This window comes from Rattus norvegicus, chromosome 14 (genome assembly GCF_036323735.1).
Source record: "Rattus norvegicus strain BN/NHsdMcwi chromosome 14, GRCr8, whole genome shotgun sequence".
NCBI lineage: Eukaryota > Metazoa > Chordata > Mammalia > Rodentia > Muridae > Rattus > Rattus norvegicus.
In genome coordinates, this window is record NC_086032.1 from 99,487,195 (window position 1) to 99,513,641 (window position 26,447).

Consider the following 26,447-nt stretch of genomic DNA (forward strand, 5'->3'; position numbering starts at 1 on the left):
AGCAGACTGCTTTTAATTGTCGTTTTTCATCCTTAACTCCAGAATTGTGTTGTGTGTGATTAAATTTCCTCCATCTTAGGACAAAGGCTGGGTAAATCTCAAGTCCAAAGTTTCTGTGTTCTTAGAATTTAACTATTAACCTCCTATCAGCAGTGAGAAAAGCCAGAGAAATATGCTAACTACAGGTGTTATGGCTGCCGATCTCACACCAGCCGGAAATGGAAGCGTGCTCTCATTTTTGGCGTTTGAAGACCAGCCCACAGCACTCAGCTTGTGTATGTCGTAGGACCTAATGTTATCAATCTGTTTTCCTTCCAAGCTTGAGAAATGTGTTGTTCTCTGAAGAAATGTATTTAGTAGTTCAGCAGTGTGCTGCTTTAGGGAGGCTTAAGGAGTGTTTCCACCTGGGTATCCTAATTGTTCTGATGGTTATGGTAAAGAGATTGAATAGTGTTATATCTAATCAATTATTAACTGCAGGGAATCTTTCCACCAAAAAGTAACAGGCATTGTTTCTCAGAAGGGTTCTGTTTTCACCAAAAGAAAAAATATATCTGAAAAAAAATTGTTTTTGTGGTAAATTCTAAAGAAACTATGTCTGATCTAGATAGTGGCATATATGATCATTTCCCCCAGTTTTCTAGTCTGTGAGGAAGTAATTTCTTGTACATTAAAAAGATAGGTAAGACAAATTGGAAAATTGATCATAATTTAGATGTTTGGGATATTTGTAATGTGATAATGTAACAGTAAGCAGATGGGGAACAGCCCAGACATACGCATGTATATGAAGGGGGTTTGGTTCTAAAAACAGAACGTTCTTGACTTTCACACACATTGTCTCTAAACCACTGTTACAAAGTTCTGGAGAACACAGTATGATTTGGTCAGAGAAAGATCACCTGTGAGCCTTCAGAACTTTGCAAGGACAAAGAAGGAAGTGAAACTACAGGATTAAACTGCCATCATTTGCTGAGAGTAGCAGTAATTGTCATTTTTTAGTAATAGCTTCTCTTTATGGAAAGCTACCTTCTCTGAAAAAAAGTTACTTCACTCATAGTTAGAAATTCAACTAAAATTTTCTTCTTATTCTTTTTTAAATGAAGTTTATTAAAACATTTTGAAAAGAAAATACCTAAAAATTAACTTCTATAAGAGTAGTAAAAGTATGTCCAAACTCATCTGATTTTTCTCTTTAAAAGATAATACATAAAAATAAAATTTCATATATATGAAACATTTGATGTTAAAATGAACTGTAGTAGATTTTGAGATTTTTAAGATTATATCTTAGCTGTTAGCACTGATGGGATAGATATTAGCCTAGTTACCAAGAAACACAGTTAAATCAGAGAAATGCGTAGGTCTTAAGTGATGGGGCAACACCATCATAACAACAAAGCATTTATTAATCTCTACTTGTATTCTTAATTAAATACTTAGTAGGTATTTAATAAGTACTTGGGTTTAGAACATTTACTTTTCATAGACTACATTTTGATCATGTTTTTCCTTTCACCCAACCCCTCCCGTATCCCTCCTACCTACCTCCTTACTCATCCAACTTTATGTGTGTGCATTCTCTTAAAATAAATAAATACCATAAAACAAAAAGCCAAACCCTCCACAGAGTTTATTGACCAAGCGCTCCTGCTGGGGGTCTGCCCTGGAGTATATGGATCTACCCAGTGACACTCTGTTGGGGAAACACGTTCCCTTTGCCAGCAGGTATCAGCTGCAGATAGCTTCTTGGTTAGGGTTGGGTCTCCATGTCTACTTTGCCCCCTCGCTGCTGGGGTCCTGTCTGGCTTGAACCTATACAGATGTTGTGTGTGCCACCAGTCTCTGTGAATCCATTTTTCATCAGCCCCATTGTGTCTGGAAAACAGTTTCCGTGAAATCATGCATGGCTTTGGCTCTTGCAGTCTTCCTGCCCCCTTTGCATAGGGCGTCGAGGGGAGGGTTTAATAAAGACATCCCGCTTAGGTCCAAGAGCCCCAGAGTCTCTCGCTCTGCACATTGTCTCATTATAGGTGTCATCAGCAAGGTTGAAACTACTAATTGGACACTAGTTCAGTTTCTCTGATCAATGACATAAGACAGTGTTGTCTTAGGGCCTTGCCATCAGGTGAGAGAGACCAACTAATAACAATGGCCATAGCTGTGATTGGCCAGTGATTCAACACCGTGTGACCCGCTCCTGGCAGGAGGTCTGTCCAGAGCACTGTCCTCTCTGTTGCTTGTTCTCTACTTAGATTACTTCCATACACGTATATATTTAGGGAGCGTCTGTAGCATGATTTCTCAAAAGACTGAGTGTTGTTATCCCTCCACATTCCCTCCTTTCCCTGCTCTGCCACCCCTCCCTATTTAGTACTCGTATTCTCCGTCTTCCCCCTTTTCTCACCATAATACTATATACTGTTTCCCTTCCTTGGAAGATCCTCTCCTCCATCTGACCCCATACTAGATACCTAGTTGCTGTGCTTATTTGGGTTGGAGCGTACATACCTAAAACTTAAAGGCTAAAATCATGTCTGAGAGAAAGCGTGCAACACTTGTCTTTTGGGGTCTGAGTAACCTCACGCAGGATGATTTTCTTCTAGCTCCACCCCTTTGTCTGTAAACTTCATTTTTCTTACTAGCTGGATAATATTCCAGCTGGAATAATTTTATGGCACCCTGGACCCTATAGCTTTTAGTTATTGGTAATTTTACTGAGGCACAAATTTGAATCCTGCCAGGTGTAAGGTTGCTTTATAAAAGGAGGCAAGGGTATTTGATGAGTGAACCCAGCACATGGCCCAGCATTGAAATCTTACTGCAAACTTGTTTTGTTTTGGTACTCATGAGAAATCCTACCCCTCAAATAACAGAGGATGAGTATTGTCCCTGCTTTTATGAGATAGGAGACCCACGTGCTGAAGAACTGGTTGGTAACTTTGGGAGTTCATAAGGAACTGGGTAGAGTTCTTACTCGAGTCCCAAGATTTTAGGGTCAGTCCTATGTAGTGATAGCTTATTTTACAAAACTATCTCTGAAGGAAGCACTGTGACGATGAGATAATTCAAGAAAACACTTAACTTTTAGCTTTTAAGATTTTATTTAAAAGCTTTTTAAATGAAATATACCAATCTTACTTACCTTAGGGTTTCTGCTTACATTTCATGCTTCTTCCTCTCAGGGCTCCCTTTCCTAGGCCATCTTAAATTTTTGCTTTAATATAGCTGTCTCCTGAGAGGCTCTGCCAGAGCATGACAAATACAGAGGCGAATGCTAGCAGCAAACCACTGAACCCAGTTGGAGGAGTTAGAGAAGGGATTGAAGGAGCTCAAGGGGCTTGCAACCCCATAAGAACAACAATACCAACCAACCAGAGCTCCCAGGGACTAAACCACTACCCAAAGAGTACACATGGACAGACCCATGGCTCCAGCTGCATATGTAGCAGAGGACGGCCTTGTTGGGCACCAATGGGAGGAGAAGCCCTTGGTCCTGCCAAGGTTGAACCCTCAGTGTAGGGGAATGTCAGGGCAGGGAGGTGGGAAGGGGGTTGGTATGGGATAGGGGGGTTATGAACAGGAAACTGGGAAAGGGGATAACATTTGAAATGTAAATGAAAAAAATACCCAGTAAAAAAAAAATCTTGCTTTAAGAGTAAAATTCGCTGAGATTACATAGCTGGCAGAACTGAAATAAATGCAGATACTTTTAAAAATTTCACTGTATGACATTCACTCTGAAGCTGTGTTACTAGTATATAAAGTGGTTTTTAAGACCATCCACAGCTTAATAAGACACCTTTATATATGTCTTTTTTTCTTTTTAAGAAAACATAAAGAATTTTGGTTGTTGTGGGTAGAACTGAAGACACTTTGTTGGTGTCACTCCAGTGGGCCCCTTGGTTAAAGGCTGTGGACAGGACATGGGAGCCAGGCAGAGATTGGATTTAATGGTTAACATTACAGAGATGTCTTAGTGGTCACGAGTGCCTGCTGCTCTTGCCAGAGGAGCAGAGCTGGGAACCCAGCACGTGTTGAAAGGCCCGTAACTACCTGTTACTCCAGCTCCAGAGGACCCAGCACCTTCCACATGTAGGTGCAGGGAACTGAACCAGGGTCCTCTGTAAAAGCATCAGTGCTCTTAACCCCTGAACAGCTCTCCAGCCCAAATAAAGCAAATCTTCAGAAATAAAGCAAAGGACCTGGAAGACACTGGGATTTGGAAAAGTGTGCAAGCAACACAGAACTTAAGCTGTGAGTTGTATGCAGTCGTGAAAGCAGACTTTGAATCTTGAACTTACTTTAGAATTATATTTATTTAGGGAAACTTTCAAGAGTTTTCTCCTGCCATGTGAGTCCCAGAAATTGCACACAGGCGTGGCCACAGGTGCCTTTATTTGCTGAACCCTTTGCTGCCCTTGAGTTCATTTTTTAATGACTTGACTTTAAGAAGCTTACCTTGCTTTCAGGTGCTTTGTCGTCGGCGTCGGCGTCTATTTTGAAATAGTTTGGTAAACTTTACCAGATGTTTTTGTCAAGACCAGGAACTTGACGCTGTTGGTACAGTGCTGTTTGCTTAACCATATGGTTTCAGCAGCCTTTCTCCCAGTGTGTGTCGTCTGGCACGGGATCCAGTTCATGTCCCCATGTTGCATGTATCCGTTGTGTCTTACTCTTCTTCAGTTTCTGAGGCTGTGAGACCTTTGCAGTTTTTGTAGTAATTTTGTAGGCATGCCACTTTGGATGTGCTTCGTGGGCTCTTGTGCTTGGATTGGGGCTCTTTACAACATACCTCATTGCATCACCAAAGAAAAGTGATGACAGCTCTTTGATCAGGCAGTGCTAAACTTGATCAGTAGGCCCACACCAGTAACTACTTCATTTCTTCCTCTTTGTATTTAGTATTTTCCCCTAGGGTAATTAGTAAATACCCTTGGGGAGATATTTTGACATTAAGGCATTATAACAAAAGCATGTACTTTTACATATTTCTACTCTTCAGTTTGGTTTAATATTATAGTTCATGGGCGTGCGTGCGTGCATGTATGTGTGTTGTGTGTGTGTGCGTGTGTAAAGTTCGGAAACCGACTTTGTGAAGTCAGTTCTCTCCTTACCCCTTTAGGTGGCTCCAGGGATTGAACTAAGGTCAGGAGGCTTGTGCAAGCACCTTTATCTGCTGAGCCATCTCACCCGCCATAATTTATTATTATTAGCGTATCTACTTCATACAAAGTCATGGTTTGTTGCAGCTTTTTGTGCATGTATAATCATATACTTTACTCAGAGTTACCCTGTCCCATAACTTTTTCTCCAGCTTTCCCAAAATATTACCCCTTGTACCTTTATGTCTTGAAAATATTTATAACAGTATTGATATTTTTTTAATCTGAGTTCCACACATGAGGAAGAGGGTGGCTTATCTCGTGTACCATGGCCTCCAGTGCTCCACTTTCCTGCAGGTGACATCATTTCATTCTGCATTACAGCTAAGAGAAGCTGCATTGTGCCAATGTAATGTTTCCTTATTTCTCTGACTCACAGAAGGTGGCTGTTGTTGCTGTTCTAAGCAGTTGTTCTCAGAATCATCATTTAGTGCTACTTTCTTTCATGGTCTATTTAAAAATTATTTCCTATGCCTAAAAAAATAAAACAAGGGCAATACGATACAATGTATTACTTGGTGTTCTAACTTCCAAATTTCTTACATTGGTAATAGTTTGAAGCTCTAGGGGGAATTCATTATATTCATTTTCCCTGAGCTTAAATTTTATCCCTTGTACATTAAAACTCAACTTTAAGAGGTTCGTTCTTAAGATTGTGCCTGGTGGACAATAGAACCAGCTGTACAGACCTTGTGTGCTTCGGTGTGCAGAGTTGAGCTGGTTAACTTACTTTCCAAGTGTAATCCTCCCCCCCCCACTCCCCCCACCCCCGTGACCTTAAGCCTAGTGTTCCAGCATTTACAGTGGTAGAGTATGAGCTGTTGCTTCAGTGGTCTTTCCTATTAATTGAGCCTTAGAGTAGCTACGATCTCTTACGGTTGTTGTGAGGTTTAAATCACGCGTGTCAAATGTTTAGAATAGTGCTTGGCACAGAGACAACCCTGCATCAGCTATTGTAAAGGGGGTGGGGGCAGATGGTGTTGGTATGTTGACTTAGGAGCTAGAACTCCCTTTACTTTTCCTACGCTTGTATTCAGAGTAGTGCTTAGTCCCACCAGACTTTCCCTTCCTGTAAAACGTTGTTACTTTAATAGTTAATAGGGGGATTTCTGTCTTACTTTCTCAGAAACATATATAACCACTTCAGCAATTTAAGTAATCTAAAATTGCCAAATACAGGCTAGACATGGACAGAGGACAATAAATATATTTGAGTTCCTGGTTGTTGTAAAATTACATTTTCTAGTGACACAGTGAATACAAGGACTTGGGGTCTGAGGGATGACCACTTAAGCAAACCCTGCTTCCCTTATCCCTCATCGTAAAGGCTCTCCCTGCAGCTTCTTCTTGACTCACATTCGAGGGCCTATCTTCCTGAGCTGTCGGGACTCACTTTTCTGTTTTCTTTCTGATGGTACCAAGAATGTGCTTTTATACGATACTGTGTTCCCCCTTGAGTTCCTTTTCCCCTCCATTATTAAAATTAAGTATACATTTATTGAAGATTTTGTTGATGGTCATTACCAGGTCTTAGGGTTGACAGATACACTGGACACTGAGGAAGTGACAAAGGTTCAAATGATCTCAGAAAGCACCAGTCATGGTTGTATTTCCATTACTAGTTTATACTATACTGTAATCGTTTGGGGTTTATTTTATACAGAATGCTTTCTAGTTTCCTAAATGACACCATAACAGGGTATCTTGGTTCTTATGAAGGAGCTAGCCTGTTCAGCCTCATGTGTGTGTCAGCCGTGGATTAGAAAACTTGAGCCTGCTTTCCTGCTGGGAGCCTCACCCACGCTCCTCCTATAAAAGAATGACTGCACTCACAGTTATGATAGAGAGGAGACAGGTTGGTGTTTCTTGGGCTGAATTAACATGGATTTTAGTCCCTGACCTATTCAGTTCCTTTGTCTAGAAAATGGAAATTAGTAAGATTTTCATATTCAACTCCTATATCTGTTTTAAGAGTCAAATAAACAATATTATGTGAAAGCATTTTGTTAATTCGCATTCTGTACGAATTCGTATTCTGTTGATCTCTGGGCAAGATCGGCCCTAGCCCATGAGTTGTTCAAACTGACATTCCTTTTTACTAAAAGGATGTTCTCATCTTTAACAAAGCTTGCTTCTATTTTTTTTACAACTGTGAGTAGAGGCCCAGAGGATCTCTCCTTATCTGACCATAGCCCTGGCCTTGGACTCATTCTGTGGTCACCCCAACTCCACTGCCTTTGCTGTGAACACTTGAAGAGACTCTGTCAGACATTTTAAATGCACACACACGATGGTTAACATCATTTATCAAGATGAGAGGGTCTCCTGTCCTCCTGCAGTCACTGCTAGTAAAACACTGAACTGCAGCTACACTTTCAAACCATCCCTCTATTAGCACTCGGCCTCATACACAGTCCATAAAGACAGTAGTTAACACCATGCTAATAAGCAGGTACTTGTAAGTACTTTTCTCTGTTCTAAGGATCACATTAAAATAGGGGAACTTTCCTGTGTTAGATCAGATTCTCTCATTCCCAGTTCAAGATTAAAGAGGTGGTTGTTCGCGTGGTTGAATGGAGTAGTGACATTTGTGTGGGGTTGGGTGGTTATGTTTGAGACACCCTGGCTAGCTTGCGCTTAGCTGCCCTTCACTCTCAGGTACTGAGAAGGCTCGGCCTGTACTACCATGCCCAGTACCACAGGATATTTTTGATTATCACAGTTATGTACGTTACTGACAGACGTCTGCGTAAAGGCCAGGGATGCTCCTGACATGTCTAAGGTGTACAGGCTCTGCCACTACAGTACCAAGATGTTGGTGATCCCCAGGCTGAAAAGCCCCAGTTGAGAGGAACTATCCTTGGGGGAAATAGTAATTTCTTTCTTGTCAGGATGGAATATGCCCTCAGAACTCTGAAGATGCCGTTTGGCTGATCTGGAAGTGGGTAGGTAGCAGAGTACTTGTGGTTTTGGGAAGGGGCCTATGGTTTTGGGAAGGGACCTATGGTTTTGGGAAGGGGCCTATGGTTTTGGGAAGGGGCCTATGGTTTTGGGAAGGGGCCTGTGGTTTTGGGAAGGGGCCTGTGGTTTTGGGAAGGGGCCTATGGTTTTGGGAAGGGGCCTATGGTTTTGGGAAGGGGCCTGTGGTTTTGGGAAGGGGCCTGTGGTTTTGGGAAGGGGCCTATGGTTTTGGGAAGGGGCCTGTGGTTTTGGGAAGGGGCCTGTGGTTTTGGGAAGGGCTGTGGACTTCCCTTGCCTGCCCCGCTGCTGAAGGACAGTGAGAACACAGAAGTGCTAACTTCCAACTTCCCCTCTGACCCACTGTTCTGTGTAAAAGCTGCTGGTTCATCCCACTGATTACACAACAACAAAGGTCTCAGCAAGGCTGTTCTCATAGCATTCTTTCCATTGTCTTGGTAGAATGAATGGCGGTGTTTCAGATTCTTAGTGCCATCACACAGGGACAGGACTGCATGCACGGTATCAGCTCAGTAATGTAATGACAACAAGCAGACTGGGGTTGAGGGTGAGGACAGGCTTTGTCTGTGTATCCACAGCAAATACTCAAATGACTCAGGAGTTCGTTTTGAAGAACTCAGACTGAAGAAGACCTAGAGAATATTTAAGGGAAATGGATACAAAAGCTCTCTAGCAACTGAGTTTATGATAAAAATGCTGACCCGTTACATAGACAATGGCCTTCATGTAAACATTCTAGCAATTCCTGTTACAGCCATCAGTATGTACAAGAATTCCACTAAAAGAGAAACGGCAGTTGTGACACATTTATTTGCGGTTTAATAATGCTAATTCGATGTCTGTTGATTGTATTTAAGAAAACTCAATCCCAGGCAGGTGGTGGTGCTGCACGCACCCCTTTGATCCCAGCACTCGGGAGGGAGGGAGGGAGGGAGGGAGGGAGGAAAGAGAAAGAGAAGAAAAACAATCTTGCTAGTCTTGGATCACTTAAGTATGTCAGTACTGATGGTGCTGAATGCTTTTAGGCTTTAGGATATTAGAGGTAAGAGTAGAACTTGAGTTTGAGCTTGTTCCTGTGACTGCAGCTTTAGTGTTACTGATAAAAATTTCCAGCCATGGGCTAGAGATGGCTCAGTGGTTAAGAGCACTGACTGCTCTTCCAGAGGTCCTGAGTTCAAATCCCAGCAACCACATGGTGGCTCATAACCATCTGTAATGGGATCTGATGCCTTTTCTGGTGTGTCTGAAGACAGCTACAGTATACTTATATATAATAAATAAATCTTTTTTAAAAATTTCAGTCATAGCAGTAGCAAAATTAAGTTATGAAGTACCAGTGACACAATTTTACAGTTGGGGGTCTCCACAGCATGAGGCACTGTAGTAAAGATCACAGCGGGGGTTGGGGATTTAGCTCAGCGGTAGAGCGCTTGCCTAGCAAGTGCAAGGCCCTGGGTTCGGTCCCCAGCTCCGGAAAAAAAAAAAAAGAAAAGGAAAAAAAAAAAAAAGATCACAGCGTTAGGAAGGCTGACAGCCACGGCCGGAACCTCTCCTGAGTAATATCACAGTGCACATTTTACTAGTAAGTCCTCAGGCCCGTCCAGGTGCTTGCTTATGTTCCCAGCTCCAGAATCTCCTCCATTCTACTTTAGTCCCTTTATTCTTAGAGACAGAGAAAACAGACTGCTTTGCTTAAAGAGCTACAGCTAGAACCAGGCTAACACTTGCTAGCTCTGTGGTACGCTGTCACTCAAATATGTATGTAACACCTTCAGACTTTAGGAGTAGATCTACTTTGCTAATACTATAATTTGAAGAAAATAAAAGAGGTCTAGTCATTCCTTTATGAAGTACTACTGGCAAGTTCTTTAAAATTTTCTCTACTTGAACATACACTAATTCCTTCCCTCTGATTTAATTGGATACAGATTCTTCTGTTGACAGTTTGTACTATACATACAAACATTAGATTGAACAGGTTGTATGTATGTATGTATGTATGTATGTATGTATGTACCAAGAATTAGAGAAATAGAGGCCATGAATTTGATAGCTACAAGAGAGTGTGTGGGAAGAACTGGAGAGAAGAAACAGAAGGGGGAAAATGATGTGTTACATTTTAATTCCAATAAATAAATAATTTAAATATATTAAGCCACTATTTTATGGATCTCGTGGTTTCTTATGAGATTTTATGCTATCATTCTAATAGCTTCTTCACTGTAGATAAAATACCACTTTTTGTTTGTTTTATTGTTTTGTTTATCTGATTTCCATCTTTAGAACTTTTATCAGGATGCTGAGACCTTTGGGTTATGTAGAGACAGAATTGTTTAGTTCATGAATCTGTGCTTTCTCAGCCCGGGTTTGTTGTGTGTCGGGCATTATTTCTTTGAGCACTGCGGTGGTTCGCACGTTTTCTTCTTAGGCTGCAGTGATGCAGAGTTAGTTCTGGGCTGACCAGAAGGCTCTGCCTCCTCTGTCCAGCCTGCCTCGGGGGCCCTTGCCGCAGTTTAATCTGCCTTGGTTTAGCGGTTTCCACTTTGTGTCCGAGACGTTGTACTTTATCCCCACTGTCCAAGATGCAGTTGTTTCTTGGAGGTTTTATCATGGCTGCGTCTAACTCTGTTGGGTAGTCTTAGATTCCTCATTTCAGTCTTGTCCCCTGTTGTCCCCTCTTCTGCTTTAAATCTTTTTAGTTCTTGGTATGTTGGGATCTTAAGTTGAACCCTGGGTATTTCAAATTCTTTTTTGAGACTGTATATTCTTTGTGCTGCCATTTCCTGACGCTGCTTCGTCAGCATCCTGGATGTCTGTCTGTCTGTTACTGAGAGATAAAGTGTAGGCTCCCTACTGAACCTCTGCTGGCAGATTTCAGGAAGTATCCTTCTTACTACTGCCGAGTGCATGTGGAAATGAGATTCATCTGTGTGGTCTCCAAAGCTGTCACTAGGACTGACCACCAAAGTGGCCTGTGCACCTAGGTAAGCACCTTGGCTCCTTCCCAAGCCTGCATGACACCATCCTACTTTGATTTTCAGTCTCTTTTGTGGTTACAATGGTTGTCAAGACTCTACACCCAGCTCTGGCTGATGAGAATGGGCAGTTTCTGTAGTATTTGGGTACAGTAGAATAGGTAGAGTCAGCACTTTTTCTCTGCCAAACTGACACTTAATTGTTCAAAAAGGAAGCATGTTTTCACTCTTGTCTGTACTAGTTCACTTTTCCAGGTTGCTGGCTTCCTCGGTTCCATCTGGCATATATTAGCCAAAGAGCACAGAGAATTTACTATCTTGTTGTTCCTTTCTTTTTTTTTTTTTTTTTCTTTTTTCCGGAGCTGGGGACCGAACCCAGGGCCTTGCGCTCGCTAGGCAAGCGCTCTACCGCTGAGCTAAATCCCCAACCCCTTGTTGTTCCTTAGATCCCGAAATTCCTACTGTTCTGCCTCTCTCAGCTTTTTATATCTTCTTACATATTTTTCATGTTTATTTATTATGTGCCTACATGTACCATACTGTGCATGTTTACAGCACTTGGTTCTTTGCCTTCACCACGAGGGGTCCCAGCTCAGACGCCGTCATTGGGGCCTACTCAGTGCGCAGCACCTTTACCAGCTGAGCGTCCTTGCCAGCCCCCCCCCCCCCAACAGACTTAGAAAACACTTTCTATGTCTGCTTACATCATTTTATCCATGGTCTTTAATTGTACTTTGTAGAAATAATAGGGAAATAGACAACTTTATTCTGTAAAGTGGCAGACAGATGTACATTTAATCTGTTTGTGTCAAATACAGAACCATCGTCAGGGAATATCACGTGCCGGGTATTCCGTGTGATTTTCACGATGTGTTCGTGAAGACTTGGAAAATACTCTTTTTCATGTTACTAATAAAACCTTTTTATCTCTAGGAAATAATGCAAAAGGTGTCTCAAGGCTCCTGACCAGTGAACAGAGATTTGAGAAAGACAGCCAAGCTCATGTTTTCTCCTGATCAAGAAAATCATCCTTCCAAAGCCCCAGTAAAATATGGCGAACTCATTGTCTTAGGGTAAGATTTCTGCATGATGACACATAGAACTCAGTTTAACATGGTCATTTTGGTCTGTGGGTTAGAATTGTTGTTATTTTGTTTTTAAGAATTTGTACCTCACTGTGTCCCACGGAGTGTAAAGCCTACAGTGTTAGCAGTTAGAAGAACGTTAGTGACCATGTTTATGCCATTCTTGTAAGCACTGACATGCTGCATAAGGGCTGGACAGACAGACGGCTCAGAGACTGATGGTCACACCACTCAGGATTCCTAACTCCCAGCAGACCTGAGCTCAGTGTCCAGCACCCACATCAGGAAGTTCAGCGTGGCCTGCAGCTCCAGGTCCAGAAGATGTTAGCACCCTCTTCTGGACCACAAGCAGCCACACACAGATGAAAATGTGAATAAGCTTTACCTTGTCCTTACCCTAGAAAAAGAGTTTGCATTTCTTCTGATAACTTTTCCTTAGCTACTTGGCCAACTACCAAAGACCCTTTCCCTTTTCTGCTTCAGGTAGTTTTGTGTGCCTCCGTGTATATTTGTTCTTTTGCCTTCTGAGGTAGTGTTAATGTGTGCATAAGGACCAGCTTTGCTTGTACTCCTTGGTAAACAGACCTCAGGGAGCAGTAAACACATTTGCTTCAACAGTCACCTCACTCATTTAAACTCTGAGAAAAGCAATCTGGAGAGTGAAGGAGAGGAGATTCAGTTATTTTAATCTAAACCTGGAATAACTGTAAAATGTAGATACAGTCTGTTAGCTAAGAAGTCTAGAAACCGAAAATTATGGAATCTCCCATCCACTTGGTACTTATTTTTTTGCCTAAATGTCTGGCTCTCTAGACTTTGTTATGCTTTTGAGAATCAGATTATTATAGCTTCTTGTTTATTTATGACCTTTTAAAAATCTAACTGAATGTGTATGGGTGTTTTGTCTGCATGGATGCCCGATGCCCACAGAGGCCAGAAGGTAGCTTTACATCGCCTAGGACCACCAGCCCAGGGGTGGCTCCACCCGCCCAGGGGTAGCTCCTCTTGTATCAATAATCATGTCTTGCTAAGGTCCATGACTGACTCTACTCCATTCCTCTCAAACGCCTCTAGACAACCTTGTATCAATAATCAAGAAATGCCCACAGGTCAGTCTGAGGCTCCCTCCTGCCAGGTGACTCAGTTTCTGTCATATGTGGCAGTCATACTTGGATTCGTATTCTGGTTTGCCAGTGTCATTCGGGGACTTGAGGAAACGAGGTGCTCTATGCCTGTTTAATCCAGCAGGTTTTGTTTGTTTTTGCTTTTGAGTGTAGGACTGACTGATGTGTGAGGTGGAGTTCGGTGCTTCCTGGTGGCGGTACATACCCAGATGTTTCGGTTTGTTTTCAGTTTGCCCAGTTGTTTTAGTTATATTTCTTGCTTGTTTGCTATCGAGATTTATATGTGCTCTAGAGCAATGATTAGAAGATTGAAACAGCAGGCGTAGGTGTGGCCTCTGATTGGGCTACAACTCAGGTGGACAGGAGCTGGCAGCTCATCAGTGTTCCTCTGTTCGGGCAGCTAGGAAAAGTCCAGACACGCTGGTTTCAAAAGTTTAGCATTGAAGGTGTTGGGTTCACAATCAAAGGAGATTGTATTTCAATTACCGTTGCAAAAAATATACCTTAAAATATATAGTCACAAGGATCATTGTTACTCAGTCCTTGCTTATATAAATAACTTAAAGCTGGTTTTAATTTTGTCTGTGGCTCAAAACATAGCAAGAAAAAAATCTCATTTTGATTCAGACCCAAGCTGGTCTGGAGATCAGTTTCGAGAAGGAATCTGAGGTAATTAACTGAGAATTGAATGTACGTGTAAGGCAAACTATAACTTTGTTTTATATTCCTTTCCTATCAGGTATAATGGGTCTCTCCCAAACGGCGACAGAGGAAGGAGGAAAAGTAGGTTTGCTTTGTTTAAAAGACCTAAGGCAAATGGGGTGAAGCCTAGCACCGTGCACATTGCATGCACTCCTCAGGCCGCCAAGGTAAGACAACGTTCTAAAGAGGTTACCTTGGAAAACTGAAATGTTCCCATGTGTGGTCTGTGTTCTCTAGTGCTTCCCAGTTCTGTCTCAGATTTTCCTTTTGTTTGTACATATGGAATTCCCCATCCCTTTTAATGACAGAGCAGAGAGGCAGGTAGGAATGGAAAGTGTTCTCATCTCAAGGCTCTCTGGGCCTCTGATTTCATTTTCTTCTTGGCGTATACATGCTGAGATTTTACCCCAGCACCATGTACAGCGGAAGTGCATTCTCAGTGGTGCCCACAGTGTAACCTCTCACCCCCGAGGCCTTGTCAGTCAGTCCTCCCAGCCCTGTTTTAGTTCCTCACCAAGTTTTAGAGGCTAGACCTTTAAGGCACTGTGAAAGTAGAGGAAGTTTTGAATCTTCATTTTGTCTTGGAATTTCTCTCTTTCCAGTTTATAGCACAAACTGAGTTGAGTTCCTTGACTTCTAGAGGTTATCAATAGCTTAGTAGCCCCAGAATGTATATAGACATTATACATCTGTGTTAGGTCCTTGTTAGGTTAAATGAGCTGCATTAAACTGGTATATGTTACTGTGTTAGGTGCCTTGTCCTTGAGGCTGATTAAATTTCAGCCAGAGAGGAAGGACTGTTGTTTCTAAGGTGCCCCCTCCTGATCCTCTGTGGAGAAGGAATGTGTTCAGGACAGAGTGGCTCAGTCTGGCTGCTCTGAAGTGTCTGCCACAGACTGCAGTCCTTGGGCCCTGTGTACTAAAACTCAGTCACTAACATCACTGATAAAGTAATGCCTCTGAGCTATGCAGTACCAAGGGAGATGTTCATAATCTACCTCTAAAGTCCTTTCTCCCTTTGTGCGTGCACATGCGTGTGTGCAGTGAGTGTTTGTGTACGTGCCTGTGCAGGCACAAGCCAACACTGCTGTCTTCATTCTCCATCCTGGTCTTTGAGTCAGGGTCTCACTGAAGCTGGCGGGCTTTGATCACAGTGCACTGACTGGCTGGTGAGCCCAGGTATCTCCTGTCTCTGCATCCTCAGTCTCTTACATCACAACCCTGACTTTCAGTGAGACTCCGGCTTACCCAGATGTGGTTCTTTTCCCTGATCTATATAAGAAAAGGTGTGACCACTTAAAAAAAAATGTAGCTTGAACACTCAACAATTCTTTAGAAATTAAGAACTAACTTTCAGAACTAAAGCTGTAACTCCATGGTAGGGTTATTTATTTCCTAGCATGTGTGATGTCCTGTGTGTTTGATCACAACAGCAACAAAGCTAATTCTTAGCCTTGTGCACACATCTGTAATCTCAGTCCTTAAGAGGCTAAAGAGGGATGGAAAGTTCTAGATCAACATGGGCAACACCGTAAGACCCTGTCCCTTGCTCTCTAAAGAAAATTCCAGAAGTTAACAGTTATTTGAAAATGTATTCTCTTAATGCAGGATTGTGTAGGCTTTAAAGTGTGGAACAATTATAAATACTTATGAATGCATAAATACGTAGTAAAACATTAACACCATGCTTGTAAATTATCTATACTACGTTCTTGACGCAAGATGGCTCCTGTGTTAATGCACTTCTCAGTCAACCCGGCCTACCTCGTTTGGACCCTGGAGCCCACATGGCAGAAGGAGAGAACTGACTTCCACAAGCTGCACTGATTCCCACCCGTGTGTGCACCACCCGTGTACTCACACACACACACACGCACATGCACAAATAAATAAATGTAACTCTAAAAAAGCATAAGTCTGTTTGATTGTCCACACCTGTATAATCCAGCACATGGGAAACTGAGACAGGAGGATCCAGAGTTCAAAGCTATTCTGCACTGCATAGTGAGGTGCAGGTCATCCTGAAGTACACAGACACAGTCAGTAAACCTAATAGATGGGACGAGAGCTGGTGTGGTGGCACGTGCCTGTCATCTCTACAGAAGCCGACACACAAGATCTCAAGCTTAAGGCCAGCCTGGGTTATACAGCCAGATGCACTCTCAAAGCAAACAAGCAAAAAGGCAGAAGCCCAGTACAGTGGCTCATACTTTCAATCCCAGCACTCAGGAGGCAGAGGCAGGGGGTTCTCTGTAAATTCAAGGCTAGCCTGGTCTACATAGCAGGGCCAACCAGGGCTATATACAGAGATGTCTCAAAACAGTGCACAAACAAGAGAGATGGTAAATTTGCATTTTAAAACCAGGTAGTTGGTGCTTAGGTATTTGTTACCTTTAGATGTTTGAAAAATAATTTTCTTAAAAATATTAGAACTTCAAAAGGCCTTAACTGTTACAGATTAGCTAAAAAGCAAAAACGAGCATTTTCCCTTTTTTGCTATGTATAGTCACGCTTGTTTCCTTTTAACTGTTTTCCTCTTCTGCAACCTCCTTTGTGCAATAACCAGGTTTTCCTCTTCCAATATTGTCTTCAACTCATGACCATGGGAACACCTGAAATAAAACTGAGCGCTTCTAGGAGAGCAGTTCAGTTTTGGATAAGTCAAAAATACAGCCGTTGGAGATGCATCTCTCCATGTACTATTTGATCGCCCTCTACATTTCTGTGTCTGGTCTAGCATAGGTAAAGCCCCTGTAATCTGTAGGACTAGACAATGAACTGATAATTCTACCTTAACTGTATATATAATTTTATGTCACTTTAAAAATAAAAGTTTTGGGCTGGAGTGATGACTCAGCCATTAAAGGCTAGGCTCAACAACCAAATATATAAAAATAAAAGTTTTTTTTTCTTGAGATTTTGAATTTTCCCCTTAACAGAGAAATATTGGGCGTTGGCTTTGTGTCCACGTGGTATTTGATACTAATTCCCTTAGAATTTAAAGTGCTTTTAAGAGAAACACAGATTCTTAATAATTTTAAATTTATGTTTTTGTTCCATGACTATTAAAAAGTATTCTCTAGTCCCTCAACAATTGAAGTTATATAGAGTTTCTTGCCTGTTAACCTAAATTACAGGAGGGAAATACATGTGTGTGTGCGTGTGCGTGCGTGTGTGTGTGTGTGTGTGTGTGTAATATTTTATCTTCCTTTAACGAAGAGATTTTTCTGATTTGATTGACTGCTAATATTTGCTGTTAACCCTTTCATTCCCAGGCAATAAGCAACAAGGACCAGCATAGCATATCGTATACTTTATCTCGAGCCCAGACAGTGGTGGTTGAATATACTCACGACAGCAACACTGATATGTTTCAGGTACTCTAACATGATTTTTTTTTTCTTTAAAAGTAAAAAGGTTAAAAAATCTGTTGTTGGTGACTTTGCTATGATCAGATTAAATACTATGCTTTCATGCTGTATGTTTAAAATATGTGTTGATTTTTTTAAACCTCATATCTAAACATGACTGTAGTGTGGTTTAAAGGTGGGCTCTGAGGTTGAAGAGTCAGGAGCACTAGCTGCTCTTGCAGAGGACCTGGGTTCCTGGCATCCGATACATTAGGAGGCCCCCAACTGCCTGGAGCTCCAGTTCCAGGAGATCTGATGTCTCTTCTGGCCTCCAAGGCATACTCATGGTGCACATATGTGCATGCAGGCACTCGTACATACACACAAAATAAAAATAAAATATAAAAGAAAAGAGAGGTGGGGAGGAATCCTGGGACCTGGTAAACATTTCTTAGCTACTCTGTGCCTCCGTGCCCTCCTCCTCCACAGATCTGTGTTTGTGCGTGCATGTCTGTGCGTTGTGTGTGTGTGGCCACCACCTCCCCCCTTCGTCTCTGAGCAGCAGCAGCAATCACAGGTAATCTCTCACTGTTGACATCGTTGTAGGGGGTTGGTTTTTAGCACATGTCTGGGCAGAACTCCTGGTATAATAAAGCTCTGTCTGGCTCCCATTCTCAGAACCAATCTGGTACTGGTATTTATTTTTATATCCTGATTATAGAGCAGTGAAGCCTGAAGACATACATTCTTGTTTTTTCAATAGTAGAATCAATCAATATTAGATTTTCTAAAGAAGCCTAACTAGAATCAACTATCATTCAATTAAAATTATTGTCCCAATCACCTTTTTCATTTTTCTTCATAATACTCAATGAAAAGGCCCAGAGATGTATTTAATTTCAAATATTAGCAAAATATTTTTTTGAGGTTGATCTTTCCTCTAACCCTGTACATGAGCCATAGATTTAAAGAATCTTTACAGTTAGTATTAGAATATGTTTGTTTCTCATTGTTTTTACTAAACTAAATAGACAGCATCCTTAGTGATGAAAGGTTGGGTAATGGATCCTGGTAAATAACGCGATAGTAAACATTAGCCACATCCAATCAACAAGCAGTTAAGATATGTGGTTAGCTCTTTAAAACATCAAGATGATATATAGCTGTTTGGTCATAGATTTGAAATTTAACTCCAAAAGTCCCTTGTATTTATTTACTTCTTCTTTGTAATGGGCTCCTTGTTTTCCTGAGTTAATCTTCTAGTATCAGAAATTAGTTTCTACATGCAGCATCCCTATAGGAAGTTGCACATGCACTGTGAGGCCCAAGAAGCCAGTCTGTTAATAGTAAATTAGCTCATCTTTGAGAAGTGATCATAGCTGCCTTCATACTGAGATGAGCGTTCCCATCCAGTCTGTCAGGTAGAAATTCAGATTCCAGTCGGCTAACTGTAGGTGCTGCCCTAGTGTGTAAGTGCAAAGTGCAGACTGCTGATGGGAGGAAGGGACATGGAAGTCTCCTCAGTCTTGTAACCTGTGCTTCCTCACCACACTTAGTAGAACAGCAACCAAGACAAAGGCATCATGCGAGGGGAAAAGATCGGATGTCAGAGAAACCGTATGAAATGTGGTAGATTGACGACTCTAAAATATGGTGCATAGAAATACCAGGAAATTAATTTGGATTGACTTTTTTTAAGGCAAACCTTGTGTCAACTTCTATCTCCTGTGGAAAAATAGAAAATATGCACTATCACTATAGTACAGAGTTGTAATCCCAGCTACTCAGGAGACTAAGGCAGGAGGAGGTAGAGTTCTAGGCCACCCTGTATAGCTAGGGACTGTATAGCTAGACCCTGCCTTCTCCCACACACACTCAAAGGCATCATGGTTGTAGAGAGTTGGTGTTTTTTGTGTGCATCATTAAGTTGTATAATGCTGTGTTATAATACGTTAAAGAACGATGGCCTCTGAACGATGGCCAGTGAAGGCTTAGTGGACTGTGCTTTGGAGTTTAGTTATTGATGTCTCAATCCTTATCAGCCTAAGTGGTTGGAGGAGAGGCTTGTTGCTAAAAGCCAGCACAGCCAACAGTAAGAACTGGCAGCTGGTGACACAGTGAGAAGAGATGGAGACTCCCCAGAGACTCCAAGAAGGCTGTGCACAGCCAGTGACCGGTCAGTGCTGACACAGCTCCTGCACACAGCAGCACTTTGGCTTGGACTCAGTGCTGTCCACAGCGAGAGCTCTAGACTTACTCATGTGCAGGGGGTTCCATTAAGGTGGGTAGTTTATGGTAGAAACATGATAACATTGCCGCCTTACGGGGTTAAAGCCGCGCGCCGTCTAGGAATCTGGGCCACATTGGATTCTTTATTCCCTGAGTTGTAGACATTCCATCATGTGCCCCCACTTAATTCTATGCCCGAGGTGACTGCCGAAGCAAAGAGTGTGAGGGGTAGCTTTCAAAGGTGTAGATGTCCCCACAGTTAAGAATTGTTAAGTTTGAGCTTTAGGAATTTCAGAGGCTTCATGTTTTTACATTATCCTTTCTTAATGGATTCCATGGTGTTCGTTGACTCGTTTTATATTAAATTCTTTTCCCCCTTTAGATTGGCCGGTCAACTGAAAGTCCTATTGATTTTGTGGTAACTGACACAGTTCCTGGAAGTCAGAGTAATTCCGACACGCAGTCCGTACAAAGCACTATATCGAGGTTTGCCTGTAGGATCATTTGTGAACGCAATCCTCCCTTTACAGCTCGGATTTATGCTGCAGGATTTGATTCATCAAAAAACATCTTTCTTGGGGTAAAAAGCTTTTTGATCACTAATGCTTTCTTTCATACCAGTTTCTACTTATACACAAATGGAAACTCACTCCTCTTTCTACAGGAGAAGGCTGCCAAATGGAAGACGTCCGACGGGCAGATGGACGGCCTGACCACCAATGGAGTTCTTGTGATGCATCCACGCGATGGGTTCACAGAAGACTCCAAGCCTGGAATATGGAGAGAGATATCCGTATGTGGGAACGTCTTCAGTCTGCGTGAAACCAGATCAGCGCAACAGAGAGGAAAGATGGTAGGTACTTGCGCGTCACTTCCTTTTACTACAATAAACAGAGGATGAGTTGGTCTGAGTACAGTGCGCGTGCATCTTGCTTTTTTCAGCAAAGCTCTTAGACATGTTGCTGACACAGAAAAACCGAGACCTTCAAACACAGACTTCCAAATACTAATTGTAGAGGGTAGTTGTTTCCGTTAGGAAAGGTTGGCTTCTGTTCTTTGTGTCCTTGACTGTACCTTACCAAAATTAACTAGGTTTGTTGGTTATCCAGATGATTAAATCAGAGAGAGGTTACTATTCAATGTGTTGTTGTTGATTTTCAAGTTTAGCATTTTTTACAACTGCTACTTAAAGTTCTATTTCCAAATTACATGCAAACAGAAACTTTCTTAAGTTTAGTGGGTAACCTTGGAGGTCTCCTGTCTTGTTAGACATACTGAAGATGTAGTGTGAACACAGTGGTAACTTTAGTTTTGAATCTTTTCTCCTTCAGGTGGAAATCGAAACCAATCAGCTGCAAGATGGCTCCTTAATCGACCTCTGTGGTGCAACCCTGCTGTGGCGCACAGCAGAAGGCCTTTCCCACACCCCTACTGTGAAACACTTAGAAGCTCTGAGACAGGAGATCAATGCAGCTCGGCCTCAGTGCCCTGTAGGCTTCAACACACTAGCCTTCCCCAGCATGAAGAGGAAAGATGTTGTAGATGAGAAGCAACCATGGGTATATCTGAACTGCGGCCATGTTCATGGTTACCATAACTGGGGAAACAAGGAAGAACGTGACGGCAAAGATCGTGAATGTCCTATGTGTAGGTCTGTTGGTCCCTATGTCCCTCTGTGGCTTGGATGTGAAGCTGGATTTTATGTGGACGCCGGCCCTCCCACCCATGCCTTTAGCCCCTGTGGGCATGTGTGTTCAGAAAAGACAACGGCTTACTGGTCCCAGATCCCGCTTCCTCATGGTACGCACACTTTTCACGCAGCCTGTCCCTTCTGTGCACATCAGTTGGCTGGTGAACAAGGCTATATCAGACTTATTTTCCAAGGACCTCTAGACTAGCAGCTGTCCTCCAGGACTGCATTACAAGTTCATAAGCTAAGTGATTGGGTTTGCCGACCCCTTGTCCGTGTAAGTTTCTCTGCTCTGGTCATTTGCATTAAGATGAAGAATTTTTTTAAATATTTATAATAGCAATTTCTGAGAAAAATTTGGGAAACTCGAGCAAAGGAATATTTGAAAGTTCCAGACTTCTGAATTCTGAGTTTTGAAAATCTATTTTGAGGAGAAAAAGACATAGTCTAATTTGATGCCTTCGTTTAGTGTTCTTGAATCCCTGCTCACCCTCAGTGTTGAGAGGTTGTTCTGTAGAACTGAGGGTCTGTTGGTTCAAACTATGTTAGTTTACAATTTGTTGCAAACATTGTAAAATACAGCAACATGTATATTAATTTTCTATTTATCTTTATCATAGAAAATACCTTAGAATGTTGTGATAGGTAGCATGGTAATGATGGTGTCACACACTTGGTGTGAGTGGTAGGTTAGTGGGCACGCAGCTCAAGGATTTGCAAAGTTAAGGAGAAAGGTAGGAGAGCTCCCCCAGCCCCATACAAGTAGGGGATTTGATGAACTAGAATATTTCATAAAACCAGATTCACATTAATTACCATTGTCTAAAAGGTGTTTGTTTTTAACCACATTGAATTTAACCAGAAAATGGTTTTTTCCTTCATGTTTCTCTCAAGTGTAGTACTATAACAAAAGTTAATGCTAAGAAACGTTTTATATGCTCCTTTGAATATGCAATTAATCTAGATGATCTATTTTTCTCCCATGATAACTGATCTGTTTTTAGTGCCAGCAACATTTGGCAAGTTTATTTTTTTGGATATAAACTGTGGTTCATCTGTTCACTGTTTCTTAAAAAAAAAAAAAAAAAAGGAAAAAAGAAAAAAAATTCTATGAGAAAGTGAAGAAATTAACAAGAAAATTACTTGATTTGCTCTAGAAAAACTAAACAGTGTTTTGTTAATTCTTCTGCATTCGGACTATTGCAGGCATTAGAGCATCCAGAGCTACGAAGGGCTGGCTGCAGCAGCACCGCCCTTTGTAAGCCAGCAGACCAGCCTTAACTGTGGGCTTGACTCCTGCGAGCTGGCCTCAGTGTGACTCAGAAATGTTTGATTAGCAGATGAGAGAGCGAGGACACACCACGAGGGCTGCGTTCTCTTCCTCCAGTGCTGTGCAGGACAGTTTCTTCTCACCCTAGCCTTTTTAAATGCACCAGAAGTACAGACAGTTGCACTACACAAACCCTTTGAACACTTGTAGAAATCAGTCCACCGTAGATTAGACAGAATCACCTTCCAATCCTTTGACTTCTTTTCCTTTCATTTGAACAATTGTATAATAATTGACTATTGTCAAATTTTTGTCTGTGGTAGTATCGCTTTAATTTATCTTAGTACATCAACGTTTTGATTTAAAAAAAAATTAAAACAACAAAAAAAGTCACTTAGAAGCCATGAACTTTTTTTTTTTTTTTGATTGTCAAATTTTCTTGTTTTGAAAATTATCATTTGGGTTCACTCAGGAAATGCATGTCAAGATTTGTATTATAAGTTAGCTGTGATGTATCAGTAACTGCTGGTTATTACCCTTTTTTCAAGGAAATTTAATTGATTTTGAAGTTTTCTGGTCACAACCTCCGTGACTAGGCAAGGAAACCAAGTCCTGTGTGTGTTTTGTCATTTCTGTTGAGGCTCTATATTGTAGCTTAATTTTTATTTGCAATTAATTTATTCAAACTAAGTAAATACTTTTCAAAATAGACATGTGAATTTGTCTGTGTGGGCTCCTTTTTGCACAGTTGGAAGTATAGGAGTTTCCGTTTACTGAGAGAGACACTGTAAATATCAGAGAGAAGTCGTCATGGCAGTGACAGCGTAGAGCCCTTGTGAGGTTCAGCCTGAGTTCCCCGAATTGTACTTGTGAAGATAGAGTCCATGTTCTTTCCAAAAGCCCTAAATTTTCTCTCCTATCAGCTGAGAAAAGAAAACACAAGATGGTTCATTTTCTATAAAGTTCAGGTTTTTAAACCTTGGGAAATATAAATCACGAGCTGGATCTTTTGTTCAAGCACTTTGAATAGTGCTTCTGCACTCTGTATTAAAGACATTCGGGACTGGACAGATGGCTCAGTGGTCACGAGCCCTTGCTGCTCTTGCAGATGGCGGGAGTGTTAGACAACCCCGTTCTCGTGGCTTACACCGCTTGTGGCTGCCTCCAGCGAAGCGAGTGCTCCCTTCTGACCTCTGGGAGTGCCTGCACCTGCACCTGCACACACGTGCACACGCATGCACATAAAATAAATAATATAAAGAAGTGAGAAATGTCTGTATTTTGGCCAAGGGAAAAAAGGTTGTATATACGTTTCCTAAATGAGCTCGTAAGGAGGTAATCCTTAAGGCCGCTTATATCAAAGTGATCTTTGTATTTAATTTAACAAGGATTCTATTTCTATTTGTGTAACATGTTATTGGTCACAATTTCTTTTGTTTGTTTGATTTGTTTGTTTTTTTTTAATTGTTTTATTTATTTACATTGCAAACGTTGCCCCCCTTCCTGGTCCCTGCTCCAAGAGTTCTTCACCCTGCCCTCCTCCCCTAGACAGTGTCTTTGCCAGGCTGTCCCCATCCTACCCCACCAGGTGGTGCTTGGTGAGCGTTCCTCGTTAGCTGTATTTTACCAGCTCCTTCTGACGTCCTGATTGCTTGCTGTGCTCCAAGAAGAATTTTCTGGGACGGGCCAAAATAAATAATAATTTTAGATAATAAATTTGCATAACAATGCAAATAAATAACTGCATCTGACATTTGAGTATTCCCCTTGGGATGGCTTGGGACCCAAGAGTGATAATGACTTTCTGACACAGGTGGAGAGCACCAACAGGTATCTGTCCAGTTTCCCTTTAAATTTATAAACAAGTTTAAAGAAATCTATGGCACTTTGCCTCAGTGTGTCTTATGTGGAGAACTTTAGAGACATTTGCATTGTTTTTTCTCAATCCAGGAAGCAGTCACCCTGTAGCAAACCAGCTCAGGTGAGCTCTATTTATCCACACTACTCTACCTCACACTTCTGTCAGATTTCCTCTTGAGTGTGTCCTAACACCTCCCCTTCCACTTATCACTCATTCCTATAGGGCACATACTTGAGTGCCTGGTGTGCACCAGCTGTGTTCCACGTATTTACTGAATGACATAGCGAGAACCTCTACCATGACTATAAATCTATTGGAAAAGGTAGATCTAAGCAAGGAAATGTAAAATCTCCAACGGTGTGGACAGTGAACCATACCTATGGGACCGGGAGCTGAAAGGGGAATGTCATATGTCAGCTTGGGACCAGAGGAAGCCTTAGGAGGAAGGTGGGGTCGGAAGGAGCTGAAGGCTATTGGTACTGTGCAGAAGAAACAGAAAAGAGAAGCCATCAGTGACCCCAAAAAGGAAGTGTACCCTGGGTGTTCTATAAATAAATGTAAAGTCAATATGGTGACATGGTGTAAGCCAGGGTGAGTAGCAGGTAAGGAAACAAGGGGCAGAGGGAAGGCTACAACTACGTCCTGAATGGTCTCTTAATTCTGTGTGGGATGGGAAGAGCATGAGCATGCGAGTCAAAAATGCTGGTTCTTAAACTATCGGAGCAGGCAGAAGTGGAGAGCAGGGAGGTCGGTGTAATCCTAGAGAGAAATCAGTGTCTTGGGCCAAGATGGCGGTAGTGAAGGTGGTTGGAAAGGGATCGGGAAAGCTGACAGGTCAGGGGCAGGGAAGGAGATAATGAAGACAACTGCTTGAGAGCGAGGAGTGGCTAAGTGAGAGCGAGGAGTGGCTAAGTGGGGAAGGCTGGGCTCCGTCCCCGGTGCGTGCACATGCATGTGAGCACACGCACCCTGCACAGAATGGCTCATTTCCGTCAGCCTCAGCACCTGGGTGGATGGAATTGCCGTCTAAGTAGGTGTATTCTGGAGACATCCTGATAGGAAATACAGAGTACAGTCATGGACATCAGATCAGGACTGTACAAGGTTTTTGCCAAAGGTGGATGTTTCCACTCTGTTCACAGTGCTAGGGATTGGTGCCTTGACTGTGCTAGGCAACACTCTTCCGTAGAGCGAGATTCCCAGCTCTGTGTTTTCATCGGGAGCTCACTGTGTAGTCCAGGCTGGCCTTGAACTCATGATCTCCAAACCTCTCCTGACTGTTGGGATTGCTGCCACGTGCCACCATACCCAGCTTTCACTTTCTTTTAGTTGCCAACAAAGTTCTCAACCATTATAATCCATGTCTGTACACCTTGCCATGACTTAGAAACAAATTGAGAGGAAAAAGTGTTTCTCTTGATGAATGGCAGACTTCCTTTTGTTGGCTCAGCTCTTGGTGTCTCTGCTTTGGCCACCCTGAGGAAATGAAATTCTTTTCAATGGGAATGACTTCCTGTCTGGAGAATTTATCTTACCCACTCATAGTTAGTTGGGGTTTTTTGTTTTTGTTTTTTTAATGGTCCTCAGAGGCCTGCAAGAGGAATTATTGAGTGAAGGCACACCCTGCCAAGCTTTCCAACCTGAGGTGCCTGCATGGTAGAGGCAGAGAACCAGCTCCTGTAAGCCGTCCTCTGATCCATAGGCATGTCCTGTAGTAATGCACCCCCAACACAAGTGTACTTTTAAAAAGTTGCTTTTAGGGGTTGGGAAAGTTGCTTTTAAATTAAAAAATAAAATGCAGTTTTCTTTAATGCTAATAAGAATCATTAGTGTCTTTTTGACATGATAGTATATTTTATTTTCCTTAGTGCATAAAAAAATCTGGAAAGCAAGCTCTTGGGCTTGTTTTATGAATCTAGATTTTAAAAAATCTGCTTCCCTGAAGGAATATGCTTCTCTCTGTTAACTATCCATAGTAAGTAAAGTCAAAAGCTTTCCCAGTAACTGACAGCCTGGG

The 26,447-nt window shown here is 42.0% G+C and overlaps 1 protein-coding gene across 2 annotated transcripts in view; it reads left to right on the plus strand.

Moving 5' to 3' along the window:
- The window catches only part of Peli1 (pellino E3 ubiquitin protein ligase 1), a 54,505-nt gene extending 31,225 nt beyond the window's left edge, over positions 1-23,280 (plus strand). Inside the window, exons 2-7 of one of the 2 annotated variants that reach the window (NM_001100565.1) lie at positions 12,053-12,192; positions 14,068-14,197; positions 17,306-17,407; positions 19,992-20,189; positions 20,274-20,462; positions 20,941-22,354. In NM_001100565.1, coding sequence (NP_001094035.1) covers positions 12,122-12,192; positions 14,068-14,197; positions 17,306-17,407; positions 19,992-20,189; positions 20,274-20,462; positions 20,941-21,507 — 1,257 coding nt within the window. In that variant the 5' untranslated portion in view covers positions 12,053-12,121 and the 3' untranslated portion in view covers positions 21,508-22,354. Of the gene's footprint in view, positions 1-12,052; positions 12,193-14,067; positions 14,198-17,305; positions 17,408-19,991; positions 20,190-20,273; positions 20,463-20,940 lie in introns of both variants that reach the window. The other variant, XM_063273239.1, reaches the window with a different exon arrangement.
- The last annotated feature ends 3,167 nt before the right edge of the window (positions 23,281-26,447 follow it).